The sequence below is a fragment of the Nipponia nippon genome, unplaced genomic scaffold, assembly GCF_047370975.1.
Source record: "Nipponia nippon isolate SJK-2023a ecotype South Korea unplaced genomic scaffold, ASM4737097v1 scaffold_5, whole genome shotgun sequence".
Lineage (NCBI taxonomy): Eukaryota > Metazoa > Chordata > Aves > Pelecaniformes > Threskiornithidae > Nipponia > Nipponia nippon.
The window spans coordinates 69,484,582-69,505,922 of NW_028262369.1; the positions used below are offsets into that span (position 1 = coordinate 69,484,582).

General features: G+C 45.9%; 1 protein-coding gene across 2 annotated transcripts in view; it reads right to left on the reverse strand.

The window, feature by feature from the left end:
* Positions 1–21,341, reverse strand: part of SATB2 (SATB homeobox 2) — a 138,053-nt gene that overhangs the window by 18,663 nt on the left and 98,049 nt on the right. For both annotated transcript variants that reach the window (XM_087733752.1, XM_087733751.1), the window contains exons 9-10: positions 18,207–18,362; positions 6,892–7,089 (exon numbers count right to left, since the gene is read on the reverse strand). In XM_087733752.1, the coding sequence (XP_087589878.1) occupies positions 6,892–7,089; positions 18,207–18,362 (354 nt within the window). The remainder of the gene's footprint in view (positions 1–6,891; positions 7,090–18,206; positions 18,363–21,341) is intronic.

Below are 21,341 nucleotides of genomic sequence, written 5' to 3' on the forward strand. Positions count from 1 at the left end.
CTGGGGCAGCCTCGCACAAGCCGCCGTCTGGGCAGAACTGCCTCTGCTTCGAACGGGGCAGCATGTCCTGTGTGACCGCGCACGCGTCCTCGGCCCCAGGGACGGCCTTTACCTCTGCCGCGGCGTCAGTACCCTCACAGTCGTCTTCGTTATAAGAAGCTGGTAAAGAAAAACACCAGCCATGCTCTCAGGGCTCCCTCACTTCAGAGTCCCACCTCATTCCTGCCCTGTCCTCAGTTGATCCTGGGCCAAATGAAAGCTGTCCCGGAGTAGGTGGCACTGAGGTGGCCCCTCGGTTCCAGGAGTCTGAATGAATAGGGAAAGGATGTACTACTTGGACAAGACTAAACATGCCACCTCAGAAAAAAACAAAACTACCCGCTTTACTTGATCTTCCATTTCTAGGTTTAAATGGAATAATACTAAACCGAAACTAATTTCAGACACAGAAGCAGTTTTGCTTTAATTGCAAGTACACTCCCCACTATCATTTCAAGGGGAACTGCAAGCTTAAAGTTAATAAAAATCAGCAGCAGTTTTCAGCCACATTAGATATCCACGCTAGGCGCATTAGGCAGGTTTGGCTATAGCAGTCAAAGCTCAGCAGCTTTCCACTGCAATTGTGATAACTATCAATCACAAGAAGCTCTATCGGACACCTGAGAGTCAAATGTAAGGGGTTCGTTGTCTGATATGAGCTCCTGTTGCCTTTGTCAAATCTCGTGCAAGGCTCCTGAGTTATTGTGTCCTGCCAGGAAAATGGTGTGCACCAAAAGGATGGAAAACCAGAGCGCACAGCCACAGCTTTTGTTCCAAAACGCAGCGTGTCTGGCTGGAGAGCACAGGTACTGGAGCAGTATAAGAAAGCAGTTCAGAGGTGGAAGCCCTCTGAGCATTTTGCACATACTGCTTTCTTCAAAGAAAGAGAGTCCCTTACCCCCACCCAAAAGCAGACACACACATGATAGAGATAAATGCAGAGTAAGTGGCACTTGAAATACATATTGCCTTCAGCTTTAATACTGCATAGAAACAGAAGTTACATAGCTTGATATTTTTCCCGTGGTTTTTGAATGGTTTAGATTGAAAGAACATACTGAAATTGACTGTTACTGTCTAATTTTGATAAGAGAGAGAGAATGGAACTCCAGATAATATAACAACTGAAGACGACAGATATTCTCTACTGACAAAATTCACAGATCTTGATCTGACATCTATTTCCCCCTGTACTTCCAAATCAAAGGCAAAATAAATACTCCAGCTGCAACCCACCCAAACCAAAGCTCTGAGCTTTCTGAGCTGGAACGAATAAACCTGTGATACAAATATCTCTGAAAGCCCATCTGGGCTTGTTGAGCACAAGTTGCCTCACCAGTCTTGACCACCCCTGTCTGAGCAGACATCACATCCAGCCACGCAATAAGGAGCTGGAGGAATCAAAACGCAGTGGGTATCCATCTATGGTCTGTCTTTTAGGTGCAGAGAAATGATCAAAAAGCAAAACTATCAGGGTGCAGCCATTAAGAATGAATCACAGAGCACACCATCCCCACAAAAAAATTTGTCTAGATAAAAAAGTAAGCACCAAAGTTTGAGAGGTAGCATGGTTTGCGAAAGTAGCTTTTGTCCAAGTCTCCCAGACAACTCAGTCCTGATTTCCAGTATGCGAAATCCCCTGCTGTAACCCGCGCAAACACGGCAAAACTCACTGTGCACATCATCCTATAGATCATTAAGCACACCATGTTCCCTTATGGAATAACACAGTTTTGCTTCACTCATCATCTATGATTGCCAAAGTATTATTAATTAATATTTTTTAAGAAAAGCAATTTTAAGTGTCATTGTTTTTCCCATCTGCATGCTATGCATTGTGTGACCCATGAACTCTTAAGACATTGTTTAGAATCAGATATTTCATTAGGAAGCACTACTGTGGTGTTCATTCCCCTCTTTATTACTTCTAGAAAGAGAATACAAAATTAGTTTCATTGGATTGCCATCGCCACTTGCCTTGACCCATTTTTACGAGGGCTCTACGTTCTGCTGCTTTGTATTTTACTGTCATTTCTAAAATATTTGTTCCCTTCCATCCCGCACAAAATGACAAAATTAGTATTTCATTTACTTCTGTGGTATGTTATTTTCCGCATATTTAAAGAGAGACCACAATGTTTGCAGTGAACACACAATACAAAAGAGCCTTCCTACAGCTTTCTGCTATGCCTTCTTTTATTTACTAATGTTGCTCCATGATTTATGATCTGAACTATTATAAATTGCCAGATTTGTCTAAATCAAAGCTTTTGAGAAAAAAAGGGCAGAGGGACGTCATTTTAAAAGTGACAAAAGTAACAGTGCATCAGAAAGCATGTGAAAACCATTCCTCTTTCTTTAAAGTCAACATTTGACTGCTCTTAAATCAATATGTACCTACCAGCTTCAGCAGATCTATCTGTAGAAAATGAAAGGCAAGGTTTCCCTGCTCTCTGAATAGTAGGTACTTTGCTGCAGTGGTGGCTCATTACTCCAGAGAATTGGCTTATCCAGCCCAACACTCCAGAGACAACAGCTTGATTCATCGTTTTTCCAACTGAGTCAGGTTTCTCTGCCCCAGCAATTAACAATGAATTAGCACTATATTAAAGTGCCAGGCAAGATGGTTATTCTCTGGAGTAGTCACCTTGGACACAGCAGACGAATAGGGGGAGAAGGGAGAGAAATTAGATTTACTGTGTCCCAGCATGTCTGTAACAAACACCGAATCCCTGGTTGGCAATGGGAAGCGGCCGTAGGCACTTCTCAGCATTAACACTCCAGAAAGGTCCAATGCCAGTGAACAGCCCAGGAACCGTGGGATTTAGCGAGGGATGGAAAGTAAGACAGGGTACCCCCACCTCTGCAGAGTAGGAAGCTAAACACGGAAGCACGAGGACTGCTTGCTGCAAAGCGACTACTTTGCATGCAGTCTGTCCAACAGATCTACCTAAGAGCCAGGCCCGGCCAGATCAAAGGTCCAGCCTGGATCCCGCGTGTGATGGTGGTGTAAGAGGATAAGAACAGGGCAAAAATATAATAATGCTTTCCAGCATACCCTCCCATCCTCCAGCAACCTGTGGCTCAAGCACTCTGTAAATCAGAGGTGATGTCCTTGTGGTATCCAGCTAGCAACAAACTCACTGGTCTTTTTCTAAGTCCCACAGCAGCACTTTGTGATTACACCACATTGCACAGAACGGGATGGAGAAAGAGTCACTTAGTGCACACCTGAATTTCCTTAAAAAACAGGCGAGCGGCTGTGGTGAGCTCAGCCTGCGTGCACAGCAACATGTAGGTGTAGTGTGGATGCTCTGCAACCAGCATGTGAAGGAAAATCCATGCTCCAGCATGTCCATATGGTCACACCCGATGCTGCTAGAGAACACAGCCATGTCACAGAGCTCCACAGGGCTCACATTTTATGACTCCTCAGCACAATAACAAATAAATCAAGTGTGCAGGGAGGAATTTCTTGTGCACTGAGCTTGCACTATAGACATTTTTTATTTCAGAAACAGAAAAATATTTGATTGAATGGATTAATATATGGCTGACAGGAAAAATCTAATGGAAGAGAGAAAAAAAGACAATGTTTCTTTTTAAAGCTCTGAACCTAAAACTAAACAGTGAGGTACACGCTAGTAATACTGAAAAGAGGGCAAGAACCTGCCACAAAGAAACAACAATGCCATAAACATCAAGAGCCAAATTCTGTCCAGCTGATCTACAGCACTGTAACAACTGCCCCGCTGCGCACACCCTGCCCTTAGAGGACAGAAACCAAACCCAGCCTTGGGGCGATTCCCTCACTGAAGGTGTGCCCAACCCTGTAATCTGCAAGTGAACTACACAAAGCCCATCACAATGAAATCTTTGCCATTTCCAAGAAGCCATGCTGGCGAAAAGGCTGAATTTTATCTATCCATTATCTGTCTTTTGCCTGGTCGTGCCTCTTGTGACTTCTTCCAAGTTCTTCAGTCTGACGGAGGGGCATCCCCAGCCCAGAGAGGTGGCAGGGAGCACTGGCAGCAGCATGGGGCAGCCTGTTTTCAGGCTCTCCCAGTCTCACAGCTGGAGGAGCAGGAGACTCAAGCATCAGACACAAGTTACCGTACACACGTCAAATCCATCAGGGCAGAGAGAAAGATGGGCCGGGTGGAGAGAGAAAGCACAACCAAGAGCCTCCTGCCTGCTTTGGTGTTACAGTACTGCACCTGCTGTTAGTCACAGCGCTGCTCCTTGTATCTTCTTTAAAGGACTGTCATCTTGACATCAAGGCTGCAGGTAAGGGCTCAACTTACAGTGCGCTTTTCACTAGCAAAGCCTGCAAAGCAAAGTAGGCTGGTGACTGCAGCTCTTGGATGTTTCCACCCCCTGCTAAAATGCAGCCAGGCACTGTGGCAGACATTCTGCACCCGCCACCGCTTTGAGAAGGAAATGAGGGTTGCTTTCCCACTTGACACTACGGAGGGAATTTCAGACAGGCAGAATGTAATTACTTGGCCTGGAGTTCGGCCAGGAGCAGGGCCCAAGACCCCTACCCTTACGTAAAGTGTCACAAAATCTCCAATGACTGCAAGTGTGAGGACCTCAGCTTTACGTCTCTGGCTGCTGTCACTGATTCTTCATGGCTAATTACCTAATAGTGACCCTTGCAGCAAAGCCAAAAAACAAACCTTGCTGCTTGAAACAATTCGAGTCCCAGAGACTAAAAACTATGCAAAAATTGCTTGGTGCAGGGTATCTTTTGACAGTAGGGAGCAGGTGGACAGCAAGCCTCCTGTGTCTTGCACTGGTTGCGTGCCACTCAGAAACCTACTGGGGTTTTTGGATGGGCAAACATAGCTTTAAAATGCAGCACCCCCAAAACACAACCCTACTGTATCAACTGTATACCAGGGTCTCCAGAGTTTTGCTGTATGTAGTTGCCAGCTGGTTCCATTTATTTTTCTTCATTTTTCATATTTTGACTGTAATAAATAATTAATCCATGGCTTTGTAACTTGCTGACAAATACAAATGCATCGCATTCCAACACAGTGTAACGTGTCACTCACAAGAGCCAACCTGCACGACACAGAAAAGCGATGCGCAGAAGGCTTTGGAAAGTAGGCTAATCATCAGGGTCACCCACAAGAGCTTAGGGAAACTTTTTCTTCAAACTGCCCCTACGAGGATATTCCTACTTGCTCTGGGCACCAGAACTGGGTTAATATGTTCAAATCTACACAGGTCTAGTCGTCTTCCCAAATGTTAGCTCAGCCCTTTACCCTTTTATAGCTCCTTGCCTCCAAGATCCTACAAACTTTTGGGAACACAGAAGGCAAAACTTGCAACGTTAATTACTTAGAGCACTTCCCCTGCTTTATAGCCCTGAGAATCCAAACCCCAGGAAAGGCATTTTTTCTTCCAGGTAAAGACCGAATGGAAAGTAAGGAGGAAGTCGGTAGCAGAAGAGACAAAGGAGACTGAACTAGGCAATAATTAATCTGGGTGAGACCAACGTGTTTCAGAAGGGGCAGGACTGCAAGACTGAAAAACCTCCCAGCTTTGGAAAAAGGTGACTAGATAGCTGGCAGCAGCAGAACAAGAGCAGCGACAAATTATAGAGGTTGAATGCCAAGGTTCACAGCAAGAGTAGCAAAGCAGTGCAAGCTGCCATCAAACAACAACGGGGAGAGCAAAGGTGGTAGAAGGAACTGTGGGATTATCAGAGAGAAACGCAGTACGGACGATTCTCTGAGAGCGGTCATGCAATGGGGTCAGGTGAATGGCACCAAGCGCCAGTGGCAATCCAAAAGGACGGTCTGCTGTGGAAGGCATCACCTCAGCTTTTTAGATTGAAAAAACATCTCCTGAGCCTCTCTTGACCATCAGCAGATGTTTGGGTTTGCGACATGCATCTCTAGTTATTAGGAATACACATAAGGCTGATTTTCTCTTCTGACTGAAGCTGGAACTGCAAAGGTGAAAAATCTTGCAGTATTTTCACTTCATTTTCCCTATGCATATTTGTATCTATTTATTTCTCATTCTATTAAGACTTGAGACAAGGATAGAATAAAGGTGCACAAACCAAAAATTCATACTAGTCATAAAGGTTGTAGAGAGGAGCAAAACAATCCTAAGGAGGCTGTGAAATGAAAGCCTGTTCCCTGCAAAATACTCACCATGGTCATTTTAGAAGTACTTTTAAGTTTCAGTGAATATATAAAAAACATTTGCCCATGTTACACTCTTCAAAACCCCTGTGTTACCCACGCATGGACAAACTTCCTCTCCTACCTCCTACTTTTCCTGAACCGTTATCTGTCTCCTTCGAACAAAAGCAAATGTACGGCTGCAGTTGCCCGTTGGCCACCATTTGAGAGTGGGTATCAGGGGTGCTCAGGCTCTGTGAGAAGGAAGTGAGTGACCAAGCCCCCACTCCTGTTCTGCTTCCCAAATAACCGCACACTTCTTGCTGCTGCTGAGGAACACATTTGTACTCCTCTAAATCTCAGCAGTTTTAGACAGCTAAATTGTGTTTCAGCCACAACACAACTACTGACAACAAGGGAGCTCCATAACATCACTACTACTGACCTTGCTGTTATTGGTGGCATGGATTGTCACATCCCTTCTCTTCAACCACCAGCACAAACTGGCACACGCTCACGCACATGCTGCAACACACACACAATGAGCTCTGAACCTGAGAGCTGTGGCTTGCATGCGACCCTACAGACAGATGAAAACTGGGGTGTCTCAACCTGCAAAGCAGAAGGAAGCTGGAACCAGTTGCTTCTCTCTACCTCTGACAGTTGTTCCCCCTCGCAGACACCCCGAGAAAGAAGTTAGCGCTCTGACCTGCACGGGCTCAGGAGTGAGCTGGACAACATGCTGCATACGCTCACTGTGGTGGTGTCTGGACTCTTCCTCGTAGATCACATCCCTCTCGTGCTGGGGAAGGTTCAGGAAGCGGCGAATGGTGCAGAGGTTCTCCCAAAGGGTGCGGTTTTCCGGACTTGGGTTTTCTTTCCAGCGAAGCAGCTCACACAGCCAGCCCTGCAACGGTAGGGTCAGCATGGTTAATTCACTGAGCACCGAAGAACCAGATGTGAGTGGAAGGTCAGCTAGACTTAAAGCTCTCTGCTGCAAGTTTCTCTGGTCTCATCTCACACAGAACACCCCTTAACCTCAGCTGCCCTTCGGTCTCAACAAATCCTTGATATATTTCCTGCAAGTTGGAGAAACAAACACAACCAGCAGTGCTTAACATGAACCAGGAAGCACAGCATCTTGCCCCCAAGCATGTTTAAAATGCTCAGATATAACTATTTTTCCTATAAAAAACCAGAGTTGAAATAAATGTGTATCTCCACTTCCATTTCAGAGCCCCTTTATTTCTTCATCCAAGCAAGAGAAAAGGAGACATCACCCCTGAGACTTGCTAAAAATCCTCATGCTAAGGGTTGCAGCTGCAGGACCAGAAATTCAACCACTACTGAAAATGTTTAGAAGAAGATACTATCAAGTAAAGACCTCTGATCTGCCGTCACTATGTTGCATTGACTCCCCCAGCTCTGAACCCCAGTAAAATTTGACAGCTTTAAATAATCAAATGGCCACTTAGAAGATGCAACCTCACAGAAAGGGAATCCTCTAGTATTTAGCATGAAAGCAGCAAACAGGGTCCTGCAGAAGTTACTAGAGAGATCGAGATACTAGGTGGAAGTATCTCTAAACCCAACTACAGATCATAATAATAGTAGATTTTATTCCTGCTATATTGTTTTAAGGTTAGTTTGAAATGCCTTCAGAAAGTTACCACTGGATGAAATCCCGTAGGACCTCTCCACAGGGGCTGAGAGCTCAGACCCCTGGAGGAACGCACCAGTGCTTCAGCAAGAGGAAACCACCCTAAAACACAAAGCCAACCAGAGAGCACGATGACAATAGCTGTTAAGGTGAGGACAGCCCCCCCTGTGTGTGTTGAGCACGCCTGGTGGTGACCCAGCATCCCCAGCAGGTTAACCAGGGACGGTGGCTGTTGGTGCACCTGGCCGGGGCGGGGGGGACAGCCAGCTCCATCCTGCCTGCCAGCAGTCAGCCCCGATTGGGGCTGGGGACAGCGACTCCCCTCCTCTGCCTGCGCGCAAGGAGACGCAATGCAAATGACAGAATACGAGAAGATAATGCTGAGGATGCTGTCAACGCGCCTTACTGACTCCTGTCAAAATATTTTACCTAGTAGCTTTATAACCCATCATTTTCAAGCTACAACTCAGCATTTTGACACCATTTTGACAGGCACCTTGCAATACCTAAAAGATAGCTTGATCAATGTTAAAAACGTTCGGTACAAGAAGAAGCCAAAACTGTATTTTTCCGAACAGCGACTAGAGCAAGCTGAACAGCCAGGTTCATCACTGGCCCACGTGGGGGTTTTTTAGTATTGCTTTTTTGTGTAACAACTTGTAAGCCATTGACAACTTCTACCGTGCGCTCTAAACCCCGTATATAATATCATAAGCCCTTGTTTGTCTTACTCTCCACTGTGTCTTCTGCCTTCACCCCCCCAAAAAAAGGCAAGATTTGATTATCTCCGCTGCATCAGCCAAGACAGCAACACCAGCTGTTCTCATTGTGCAGCCTCTTCCTCACGGCCTACATGTTAATAACCTGATCATTCCATTTTCTCCTTCAACTGCCGGCTGCAGCACAGCGAAGAGACAAAAACCCAGGCCCATCTGCAGCAGCTGTAGGCACTGAACTGTGAAGCCACCAGGGATTTATAAACTAATCTGTAACACAACACTGCCTTGTTTTTACAAGTGAGAGGCCACATTTGTGCAGACCTGATCTTTTCTTGCAATAAACTAGGAGGGTGGGGGGGGAGGCAAGGATGAAAACAAGATATCTGATCATTTACTTAGGGAAAAAAATAATCTGTATTATATTTTCAAAGTATTTTGGCTGGTATTTGGGTAATCTCTCAGCCAGGTGATGTCTGCATTTTATGTGGTTTGGCCACATCCCTTGCCCTCAGTTCTCCTCTTTCCCTTTCCTCCGCCCAGAGATCCCCCAAAACTTTCTCTCTTTTAGAGAAAAGACAGGAAGAAAATCTTCCAGCTCCGCAGTGTTCTCTCAGGGGTTCCTCTGTAAAAAGGAAATAATTCTGAAATGGAAAATAAACCATCTGTGGAAAAAATAAGCTCCAGTTTCTCCCTCTTTTCAGTGATCTGAATAAGTCTCCAACTGAACTCTTTCAAATGTTTCAAGCAGGTATGTTTAACATCTCCCAAGGGATGCTGCAGCATGAAGACCAATGGTTTAGCAGAAAATACGCACAAAACCCTGCACCTGGTGGAACCGGAGCCCTGTGCGGGGCAGGCCCAGGGGAGGAAGGTTCCTGGGGCTCTCCCGAGGGCTGTGGGGCACGGTGCGGTGCCCGGCTCCGGTGCAGCCTGGGGATGGCTTGGCAGGGCCACCTCCCCTTCCCAAAGCTGGACCGGCTAGCCCGACGGCAACTGCTGCATTTTGATTTATCTGTCCCGTTATAATCAGCGCTCATTACAATCACTTAGAGCAACACTACAGGCCTCATTATGGACTAGGCACTCGCTGCCATTAGTCTTTAAGAAGGATAGCGCTCAATTTGCCCGGCAACATGCGAGGTCCTGACCTTGGAGCTATTAGGGAAAAGATTAGACTGCAGTGTGACCATGTGTGCAGACATGAGCAAACCAAATTAATTTCTGGCAAAGGGAGGCACCAGGCAAAGACCCCGCCATCCTGAGGACACCTGAGAACTTCTCTATTCCCCAAAGGAGATAAGCTAATGGCACGTTTAAAGGAGCCTGGTTCTGAAGGTGAAGCACATCCGTGGTATTTAGAGAGATATTAATCCAGTTTCCCCACAAAGTATTTGCTTGGCTGATCAGATTAAGGGATCTAGCCTTCAACAGCACACCCCCACCACAGCAGGCCCCAAGAAATCTGTGATACTTCACAGCCTCAGACATATTGCACCATGTGTACCCAGCTGCTACAATAATTAGCTTATGAATGTATCAGCTGGTTCTGTGATTTTTATAAATAATAACTAACCTACAGAGCAGAAAGATTTTCATGAGCCTAATATTAGCAAGAAATTGCAAGGTGCGTCTAACTCTGAATTGTCATTGTGCTAAATGCCCTGTCTTCTCTCACGTTGTGCGGGACTGGATCTCCCCCAACGCCATTTATAAATATTTATTTTTGCATCGGCAACGGCAATGTATTTGTGGCAGCTTTCTTCACAACAACCATCATTCGCTCACCCCCACACATACACACGCGTACCCACTGTGTGCATGTGTACACTTATCTGCATCAAATCTGTCCTTTCATTGCTCTTTTCCTATCCTTCCCTTTATTTATTCAAGCATTCATTCTCTTGCCCGTCCATTCAAGACCCTATCTATCCATCTACGGGGCTGCTTATTAGGCGATAGCTTCGGCCAATACGTGAGAAAACACAGCGCTGCAGCTTACTCTCACATTCTTTATGATTGCTAGTAACCGCCTTCCCCATGCGCAGATGAAAAGTCTGCATCGGATTTTTTAAATTATTTATTTAAATAATCTTAGCACGCCATCCAAGAAAGTTTTGCAGTACCAGGCAAAAAAAAAAAAAAAAAGTGTAAATGTCAAATAAAACAGTGACAGATGACAGTATTCTCTATTGAATAGCACCGTTTCTTCGTGCATGTTCAATGAGAACTCATGAATTATTAATACGCAAATCTCCTTTTCCTGTTAAAAATCTCAACTTGGGGTTTTTTGGTGGCAATTTTTTGTATTTTCTTTTATTTATTTCTTTGGGTCTGTGTATGTTACACAGAGCTTTCCAGGAGAATTATTTCATTTAAGAAATGCTAACATACAGAAATTCTTGGAGCTACAGCCATTCACAGCGAATTTTCCTCTATAGCTACATTTATTAGCATGAAGAAGGAAAAGTGAAGAAGGAGATGCTATCTCACCACCTTTCCCCCCACTCACCCACAACATCTAAGCTCACTGCATTACAAGCAAATCCAACTTCTGTGAACGTATTCTGAAAATCTAACAAATAACACATCCTTTCCCCAGATCCGTGATACGCTGTGTTTCTGATCCTGCCTCCTCTGCACAAACAGCCCCCTTGACTGCCACAGAGTTACCAGGAGAGTTTGATACGTGCCAGTGTCAATATGGGTGGCAGAATCCGGCCCTTAATGTCAGCTTCTAAGGTTCTTAAGTGGGAATGTCTTCCATTAAAAATAAGGCGAGGAAAAACAGCACAATTAAAGGATGCTTTTGGCTCTACAGTCAGGCACACCCAGGGCTTGTGGTTACAAGGAATTCTGCTCTGAACTTCCTTCATTTCACCCCAAAACTTCTAGAGGCATCGAGAATGCAGCCCAATTTAGCTCATTAAAGAGAGCTGCAGAGAAGTGCTGGCCTCTATTTTTGTTGTTCTCATGAGACAAGATAAACATTTTCTAAGCATTTTATTTGATAAAACAAATAATATCATATTAATGTCCTATTTTTAACCTCTCTCTCTGTCTCCTAATCAAATACATTTCCACATAGCTAAGCAAACAACAACAAAAATCTGCAGGAAGCCAGCCATTCCCATTGTGCTTTTATGGTGTTAAAGAAACAGCGTGCTTACTACGCCAAAGCATTAGCCTTGGCGGGCTCAAACCCCCTTGAGGGACAGCTAGCTGGTGCAGCAATCGCAAGCCATATTCTCTGTCACTTATCCCTGAGCCCTGTTTAGCAGCTTGACCCTTTCACTTTTGCTAGACTTACCCTGGAGCAGGGGAGGACGCTCCGGCAGCCAGAGGTACCAGACTACAGTCACGTTGTCCAGAGCTCAACGAAGGTATGCACAAATATCCTCACCCCCAAAACTGCTTCCAGCAGATCTGCTGACTTGCAGTCAGCCAAGGACCAAATTTCTGATTAAAGGACAAGAAGGCATGTGGGAAGAGTTCAGGCTCAGTTATGCTGGGGCTACAGGCCAGTGCTTGCACTTCGAGCAGATCTCTACTGAAATCCATCGCAGGTGGCAGCTGGGTGTCCACAGTGACTTAGTGACAGACAGCCTGTCTGCTCCGGCTGGACCATGAGGCACTTCGAGCCTGGATAAAACTGCAATTAAACTGACCTTGTGCGTCCCTGCACTTACACTGAAATTAATAATAATAATAATAATAATAATAATACAGCTAGTTTTCTGTGCTGACATTTTCTAAGGTCGCCAGTGAAAGCATGAGTAGGCAAATGAAGAGTTTTTAGTAAGAGTGATTCAGGAATAAATCTCAAAAATAAATGTAAAAGGCCATTTCCTCACCCACATCATCAGTGCAGAAAATGTCAACATATGTGACAAAAGGGAAAAAAAGCAGCAATGATCGACGCAAGTCTTGAAAGATTAGGAAAGAAATGCTGCACGGAGAAAGCTCCCTTTCTACACAGGATCACAGGAGTCCTCTGGACAAACTTCCTCAGCCTGTCTTCCCTCCACTCAGTTTGGGACTCTGCAGTGCGAAATGAGCCAGATAATATTCAGCTCTTGTTCCTTAGTCGCCAAACTCTCGTTCCATGAATCCAATAAGTGTCTATTAAAATAAATAAACCCCCTAATGATTCAAGATAACCTAATCAAGAAAGCTGAAATGGATAAAAGACTAACTGTAATGGAGAGTTCTGTCATGGCTTCAATGAATTCTTGATGAGGGCCGGGGGAGGGGGACTGAACCTGAGAAGCTTTACTTGGAGCATTTTGATACAGTTCAAGGTTAATCACTCAATACCCTGGATCTTCTGAAATGCTCTCTACTTTTCCTCCCTCAAAAATTTAAGGCAACATGCAAAGCACTTACATGAGGGCCAGTTTCTCACTAGCCTTGTAAAACATGAAATAATACCAAAAAATGAATGAGGTACATGAGTCCTGACGTATCTTAGATTCATGGGAACATCAAGTCTGCTTACAGCTCTTGGCCTCAGAGGGAAGGATGCTGTGCGCTGAGGATATTTCCAGCGTGCCAAGTTCAAACTAGCTTCTCCCCACGCTGGAGAGGAAGCGTGGGCTTGTGGTTAGGGCAAGCAGCCTGCCATCAGCTCCCAGGTCTGCCAAGGACTTCCTGAGCAAAGCCCCAGCTCCACGACTGTCCCTGCTTCGCTCAGCTGCTGAGAGGCTAACACACTGCTGCAGATGCCGTCCTGGGTGGGGGTCACACTGTGACTGCATATAGAAGTCTGTAAAGAAGAAGCTAATGTCCAAAGCTACTTCAAAGAAATTTTAAGTTCAGTCAAGAAGAGAAATGTCTTTCTGTATTTCCTTCATATGTAACAAGAACATCAAAATTATCAGCACAACAGATACACTCCAGCTGTAGAGATTCACAACATCATGAAGGCACCAAGATGCTACAGCAGTAAGAAATGCCCTATATGCTTACACTAAATATGCTACACATCTTCACCACCAGCTCTTTTTCTAGCTGTTGTTCATCATCACTGGAAGCTAATTAGTTTAAGGGCACAGAAAACACCTATTAGAAGCTAAAAGGGGGAGAGAAGGCATCCCATCATATCAAATGAATACAAGGGAATATAAGCTGGGAAGGAAAGAGAAGGAAGTACAAAACAAGGGGTTTCTAGAGCTAACCCTGCCCCAGAGTGACACTGCTCATCCCACTCACAGTACCTCTATTTTCTTCTCAGAGCGTGGGCAGGAGGTGAGGGCATGGGCAGGTGGCCATGGTGCTGAGACTCATCTAGCATGGGCTCCTACTGTGGGGCTAAAACCCTCCTTGGCCAGAGAACAGGCTCCCAGACAATCCTGGCAATGAGGCAGGGATCTCAACATGAAAAGTCAGAGGAAAGGTGAGGAACTGTGGCAGTGATTTCCATCCATAGTCCTGGGTTTCTCTTAACCTGAAGGACCTCAACTGAAGGGCTTTTCTCCCCCCAACCTCCTTGACCCCCAGTCAAGTTTATTTTTTGTTTGTTCATTTTTAAAAAGGGCAAAGATACGAACTAGAGACCAAGCTTTGCCAGCTTAACATTTTTTCAAATGTTGCTCCATGGGGTCTCTCTTGCTTTACTGTGGTGCAATGGAACAAATTGCAGTCCCTCGAGGAAGAATTTCAGTTTCAAGGGTTTCCTTTTTGGTTTCACTGGACTGGTGAAGGTCAAACCCTTCCATTTGCCCTGCCCGGGGTACATCTCCAGCAACACGTGCCCTGCTTCTCCACACCGCCCCAGCCTGATTAAGGAGAGTGAATCTCTTGCCCTGGGAGAAGTGTGGGAAGTTCGGTCTCCATGTTCACACAAACTTTGCCCTACCTCAGACTGTCAACAAGCGCTCCAGCCAGCTATGCCCGCTATTATTTTGATAGTGACTGTTTATTATGAACAGAACTATATTCCTGAACTCATTTTGCACAGACTAAGAAAAAAACGTCTGCCGAGCACAGCACGGCCTCTGCTAGGAGTCTCACTAGCAGAGGTCAGAGGGGTGATGCTGCTGCACTGTATTACAGAAGCACTGGCACATGATCAGAGGGGGAAATGGTTTTCCTGAAGTTATACTGTAAAGCAGCTGCAGAACCAGACTTCAAAGCCAGTTTTCAAGACCAACAGTGCAAACCTGAAGCAACCCAAGGTCAAAGTCTCTGCCTGTCCCACTGCCCGAGCTCTGGAGACACACAGGCCACCCGAACACCTCTGAAATGGCACACCAAAAACCCGTCTCCTTATGAATCAAATATAACCAGGAGGGCCCAAAGCGCAGATTGGAAACCAAATCCTGGTGTTCCAGCCATGCTCAGAAACACTCCCAACATGATAATACAGGTCCCAAGTTTAGCTATTTAAAGGACAAAGGGCACTAGCAGGCGGCATCCCCAGAGAAGCATGCTGTCCAGTGGGTACCTCACTAACAGCTGGCAGCTAAAACAGGACGACAGCTTTGGAGGCTGTGTTTGGAGGCCACTGAGCTCCTCAGCTCCTGCTGCCTTCAAAAATACAAAGGGATGCACAGCATTTTACAAACAGGACTAAAAATGTCTAGATATAAGTTGCAAGGAATAAAATGCATATTAAGGGAAATAAGGAATGACTAAGTCAATGTCTAAAATTAATGGCCTGAGATTTTTGTGAAGGTGGATTCCCTTAAAGAATTCTCACCATACTACCTTGGTTCCTCTGTGAGGCCCTGTTCCTTGCATTTATGTTGACTTGTGAGCTCTGTGATTTGTAACCTTTGTTTCTAGCAGCTGCCCTTCCCTTTAGTTGCCGAACTGAGACTCTGCCATGACTTAAGAATAAAGATGGCTACTTGTTAAATTAGAGGTCAATTAACTCCACCAGTAGATGATGCCGCTTGCAATAACTGCTCTCAGTGGGTATCACTCTTCCTGTACGAAGACAGAAGACGAAATGAGGCCTCCATTGGCTCTGGATGCTCTCTCGGGTACATGACATACAGCCCTGCGTATAAAATGTCAAAACAGCCCTGTCGGAGATTCACTGGCTGCTAAAACTGTGAAGATCTCACAGCACCGTGGATTGCTGTTGACAGAACAGCAGTGCCCAACATAACACATGCCTTGTTAGCAAACTGGAAGCCTCTCAGTAGTCTGGGGTGAGGGAATAATAGAGGAAGCCAATGCAATGCAAGCCAGGCCTGTGGAGAACAGCAAGTGAACGAACCTTGGCGGAGAGTCCAAGCAAACCCTCAGACTAGCTCTTTTTTCCCCTCTTTCAAACTCTCTCTTCTGCAAACATGGGCAGTTTTCAATGAGCGCTTCCCACCATGTAACTCAGCTGCTGAAATCAGCAGCCTCTTCACCAGAAGTGCCCACGACTGATGCAACCGGCCTGCACAGAGCACTGGGAAAGCCCCACCGCTAGTTTTTAGGCAAGCTAGACCTAAGGCAACATGCTGACCATCCCACCATGCCAGTGGCTTTCCCCTACATGAGCAACTGTGTCCTTGCTTTTGGCACTCCTCCCGGCCACAGGGCACCCCAGCCAGCGGCGGGACACCACAGGCACGCCAAGCCAGGCTGGGGGGCAGGCATGCAGGTGGCTTTGGGGCAGGGAGAGGCCCCATACTACTATGGTTCTTGGCTACGGCTTCTCTGTCCCTGCCTTCCAGTGCCCCCATAAACCACTTTCATGCTCCAGCAGAGTGCTATGACTTCTCAGCATGGCGAATGCTGGGTCATGCCAGGGAGCCAGTATTGCTTTGGCAGGGCTGTGAAACAAAAGAAACATCAGCCTCAGAAACACTTCTTTATTCGCTGCTGCTGAAGAAAAAAAAACCTTTATGGCAGTGACTTTGCTTTAAACAATAACATTTGTGGATCCTGTTCTTAACCTTTTGCATCTGGCTTTCCAAATCTGCCCTGTTCTTTTTCCACGTGAAAGACTACGGAGCTTATTTTTGTTTTGGTGCTGGTGTGCAATGCTGCCAGAGAAGCGCACTCAAGCTGGCACAGACCGAAGCTGGTGAGCCACCCAAATTATTGTTGGGTGGTTCAGTCCCTCTCTATTTCAAGAAGCCTCTCGGTATAATGACAGGAAGCTTGCAGGCAATTTTAAGCCAAACCTCAGAGAGGCTGGCATTCAGTCTGTGTTAAACACTCCTTATTAAAAGCTGTCCAGTCCGGATTCTGGGTGGAACTTTGATATCTGCATGGAGTAAAGAATAAGGGGCACGTTTGCAAAATCAATTGTGCAGTTTTTATATTTACTGCACGTTTACCACATATGTCATTTATTACACAGTGGAAAACCGTTAAATGCACAGTAGTTGTGCCAAGTGGCATTATGCTTTTAACAGCTTTATTCGTTTAACAGCTCCAGTTCTCATTATATTTTGCCATGTGGTACATGAGATTTTTATGCATTTAACAGTTTAAGAGGGTTCCATGGTATTTTCCTTTTATGTATTTCATACTGTGCCTGGGATTTTGTTGGGGGGCAGAGGGGTTGTGGACTGTAACCCCTGTACCCTGACAAGAGAAAGCAAAAGGAAAAGAAAATTAATGATTGAATGAGGAAGAAAAAATGAATCAGACCTCCATGCGTCAGGGCGCAAATACCTGTAACAAGGACAGGGCTCTCCCATGTGCTTTGATAGCCTTTGATGCTTTGTTTATACGCCTTTCAACCTCTTATTTTATACCTACTTTAATGACTACAATGTTGCTTCCCTGCACAGAGGAAAAGAAAGTATGTATTTTGCTGAGTGCATGCATCTAGATACTTCCCCTCTCTCATTGTCACGGACACATTTGTGCATTTTTGTGTGCATACTGATGCCCTCTCCTAGCACAACTGAGTAATTTCATCCCGGATCAGAAGCAGCCCTTTTCACTGAGTAAACAATTCCTTCCAATGGTCTCCAATCTACTTGCTGCCCTTCCTACAAAAAATTCTGTTCTCCTTTCCACAAAATCCCTTCTGGTGCACTATATTTTTTTAAAGAGTTGGATGAAATTTTTAAATTAATGGATTCTCTTCAAGAATTTCAGCCCGACCTAGGTTTGCTTGCATGTATTTTTTACACCCAAGGTGGAAATTAATCCAGGAGAGCTCACTGCAGTGCCCTCTCATGCCTTTTTGTAAAAATGATTGGATCTGATGTGAATTATTCACATGGCAATACCGTATGCAGCACATACAACGCACAAAAAAAAAAGGAAACACCTGCCTAATATGTGGTTTCCCATTGCCTTTCCTCAGTTAATCACTTAAGAAAACAATTTCTTTACCTGCCAAATGAGAAGGATACCATCATTTTGAAAGGTCCTTGTCCCACTAGCAGAGGTGTAAGTTATATACCACAAGCGGGAAAAGACATGAGCGTTTGTACAAAAGAGGAGAAAAAGCTCGGCTGTGAGCTGATCCTTTCCTCAGCCTATTTTAAAAGGGAAAAGGAAACCACTTAAGCAGGCAAAAGCCAAAAACACGACAGGTTCCCCAGAGATGAAGATTATTATTATTGTAGGAACAGATGTATTTTTATTGGTGGGAGGAGGAGATGGGTCTAGTTCCAACCCCGGAGTTTGCTTTAAAAACAAAAGCCCAAAAAGCCCCGCAACAACGAAATCCCCTCTACCACTCACCTGACTTTTATTGGCAGCCACTTTGGCAAACAGAGCTTGAGATACCTTGGCCCTTTTCATCTCCTGTTGGATCTCGTCATAAATGGCAGCTGTGATGTTGACGTTGGCGCCGTCCGCCTTAATGGGGAGGTCTGTTGTTGGTGTCGAGGTTTTGGCCTACCAAGAGACCATGAAAATAATAATTAAAAAAGTGCTGCTTTCAGCCCAGCCATCTGTGCAGAAATTATCAAAGGATTTCAGTCAGCTGATGCCAAACTGCATTAGCTACAGAGGGACACTTCCTGTCCATTATTCTAATCAGGTTAATTGTGATTGGAAATAATTGCAGTGCATTCCTATAGGACATGCAAGGCCCTGTCAACTCTCCCCCTCTCCCTCTCCCAGCATGTTTATTGAGCAGCTCAACAACAGGATAGGTAGCCGGGGCACTCGGCTGCAGGCAGTCGCTGAAGTTGCCTTTGCCAGCCAGCTACTGCAGCAGAGGCACCAGCCTCTGCCGTCTCCCCCCTCTCTAAAAGTGGCCTACACCTTGGAGGAAGAGCCAATTCTCCCAGAAAAAATGAGTAAATGGGTAGAGGTCTCTAAATAATAAATTATTACTCAATTTAATGCACTCCCTCAAGTCTCCCTCATCCTTTATTAAAACTATATGTATGTCACTTGAGTATGTATGGTTTCCCAGCCTTATCATCATTATGCTAGCCAGACAGTCACCTAATTTCACCTAGGAAATCAGTGGAAATGAAAAAAAAAAAAATCATTTCATAAAGCTGGGCTTTGGCATGCCTTTGATGTGCTGCCCTCATTCTCCTAAACTCATATTGAGATTTTGTGTATTCTGCTGCACTCCTTTTAATTGAATGATTTCCCATCAGCTTCTGTGACAAATGAAGGACAATAACGGACGCTGCCAGTACTTTCTCTGGGCTGGACTACCCCTACAAGGCTTCTATCAATACAGTTGGGCAGGCTGCTACAAGACTTTTATTTTAAAGCCCCTCGGCCGTGGCAGTCTCCAGAAGGCACTGGCAGGCGAGGGAGCGAGGACGGTGCGATGCTCGCTGGGTGCTCCCGGCACCAGCAGCCCCTTGGAGAGACAGATCTCATTTGCTTTCCTGAGCTCAAAGAGGAGAGATACCAGGGCTGATCACTGTACCCCTTACTCCTTTTAAAGGAAATATGTAGGTTACTGATATAAAATCTCTCTTTTCCCTTGAGATGTAAAGGTCTTAAGAAACGAAACAACCTAGGTGGCAAAGCTCACACTTCCCAATAGATCCAAACCTCCCATAAACCCTGGTCACATTCAGATATTTGGCCCAATTATAAACCTTTTCAGCTGGCTCCCGTTTTTGTGCCAGAGTTGAAGCCTGCTGGAGTACATCTAATGTTAATTTTTAACGAGGCAGACATGCCCAAATGCCCATTTGTTAATGGGAAGGTTAACTAGGCAAAACCAAACCTTCTGAACTTCTCCTTCTGTTTTGCTGTCCTCCAAATCTTCCTCTCCCTAACATCTTTTTTGTATCAAAGACCACATTAATAACGGAGCCAAAATCCAATCAAGGCAACAGTCTAGACTAATCACTCTTCCTACTGCTTCCAGATAAAGCTTTAAGCAACCTCTATCTTCTCCCTTTCCTACCCACCAAGCTCAGCAGGCACTCCTCTGGGCTTGCTCCCTGACTGTCGTAGGCAGGACCCACCTAGAAAGGGCCTCAGATCTTCCTGCTCCTGCTAAGGCTAGCTCCCCCATGTTCAGGTGGGGGCAGCTGGACGGCAGCTGGGGCGGACCGCAGCCACCCGTGCCCTGGGAGGCCAGTGCTAAATCCACGGGCCATGAACACACGCAAGGAACAGCCCGACGGACAGACCGACGGACACCACGCTCTGAAATTCAATGTTCACAGATAGATGAGGGTTAGGGCAATTGTGGGAAACATAAGAAAACAACAAAGAGATCATGGGAAGGAAGAGGACTGTCTAAGTCTGTCAGGACTCATTCAATGGAGCTTAATTTTACCCAAGACCCTGCAGTGCTTTGATGGGTATAAAAAAAGCCTGCCCAGTTGCTGAAGCCTTTGGCTAGCGCAGCAGCTGAGGTCACCACAGCCGCAAAGGCCGTTACGGAGGCCTGAGATCCTGAGAAGAACAAAATTAGCATGTAAAAGAAAGATTTAAAGTACAGCTCCATCCTGCATGGGTCTCCTGCACTGCTAGCTCCACAGCCACACGTCAGAAAAAAGCCTGCCCTGCACACCCTGAAAGCTGGGCCAGTTTTTATTTAATCACCGAAATAGGTAGGGCAAGTACCAAACCAAAATATCAGTCTCTAAAATAAAGTATTTTATGTTAGAGGCCTAGATTCAAAACTGGTCTTGATATTAAGGAGTTTGCCATTATTGCAATGTCTTGTTGCAAACAGTGGGGAAAAAAGAAAAAGAAGTGTTTGCAACCACAGTGCCAGAGCGCTGAAACCCAGCCGTTATTGCTGGTCTTCCACGTGCACACAATAGCCCCTAACAGCTCAGAGCTTCTCCCCCATCGCACTCGCACCCGTCTGCCGGGTCAATCTGCCGTTCTCACCTTGGGGCAGGTCCTGAGCAGGGGACGCCCCGCGATGGGGGCTTGGGGCTGGCTCAGACTCAGGGAGAGCCGAGCTGGCTCTGTGTGCCCCTACACCTGCCTGCGCAACAGCCCCAGCACCTGCACCTCCACAGGCACCTGCCAGTGCTCTCCTCCTTCCCGGCACGCTCAAGCATCGTTCCCGGAAGTATTGCCGCAGAGGATCGGTATCTATGGAAACCACATTTCCAAATGCCATTCCATCAACTTCTCCGGCACCCTAACACGATTCCTGAAAGGAATCAGCAGCTCCTACTGCTGCTGCCCCAAAGCACCCCACTCCGGGGTAGGTAACATACCTGCCTGGGGAGGCGACGCTGCCGGGAATCGCTGCGCTGAACGCGAGGATGGCATTTGTCTCGTCAGAACTAATACCGGGCATATGGGGAAGCGCAGTAGCCATGCTGCCTGCCCGGGAGCTGGGAAGCAGCCTCATTTGCAGAGGTGTCCAAGTTGTCAAAACAGCACCTGTGCTGACTGGTGCTGGCCCTCTGAGGGCTGGGGAAATGT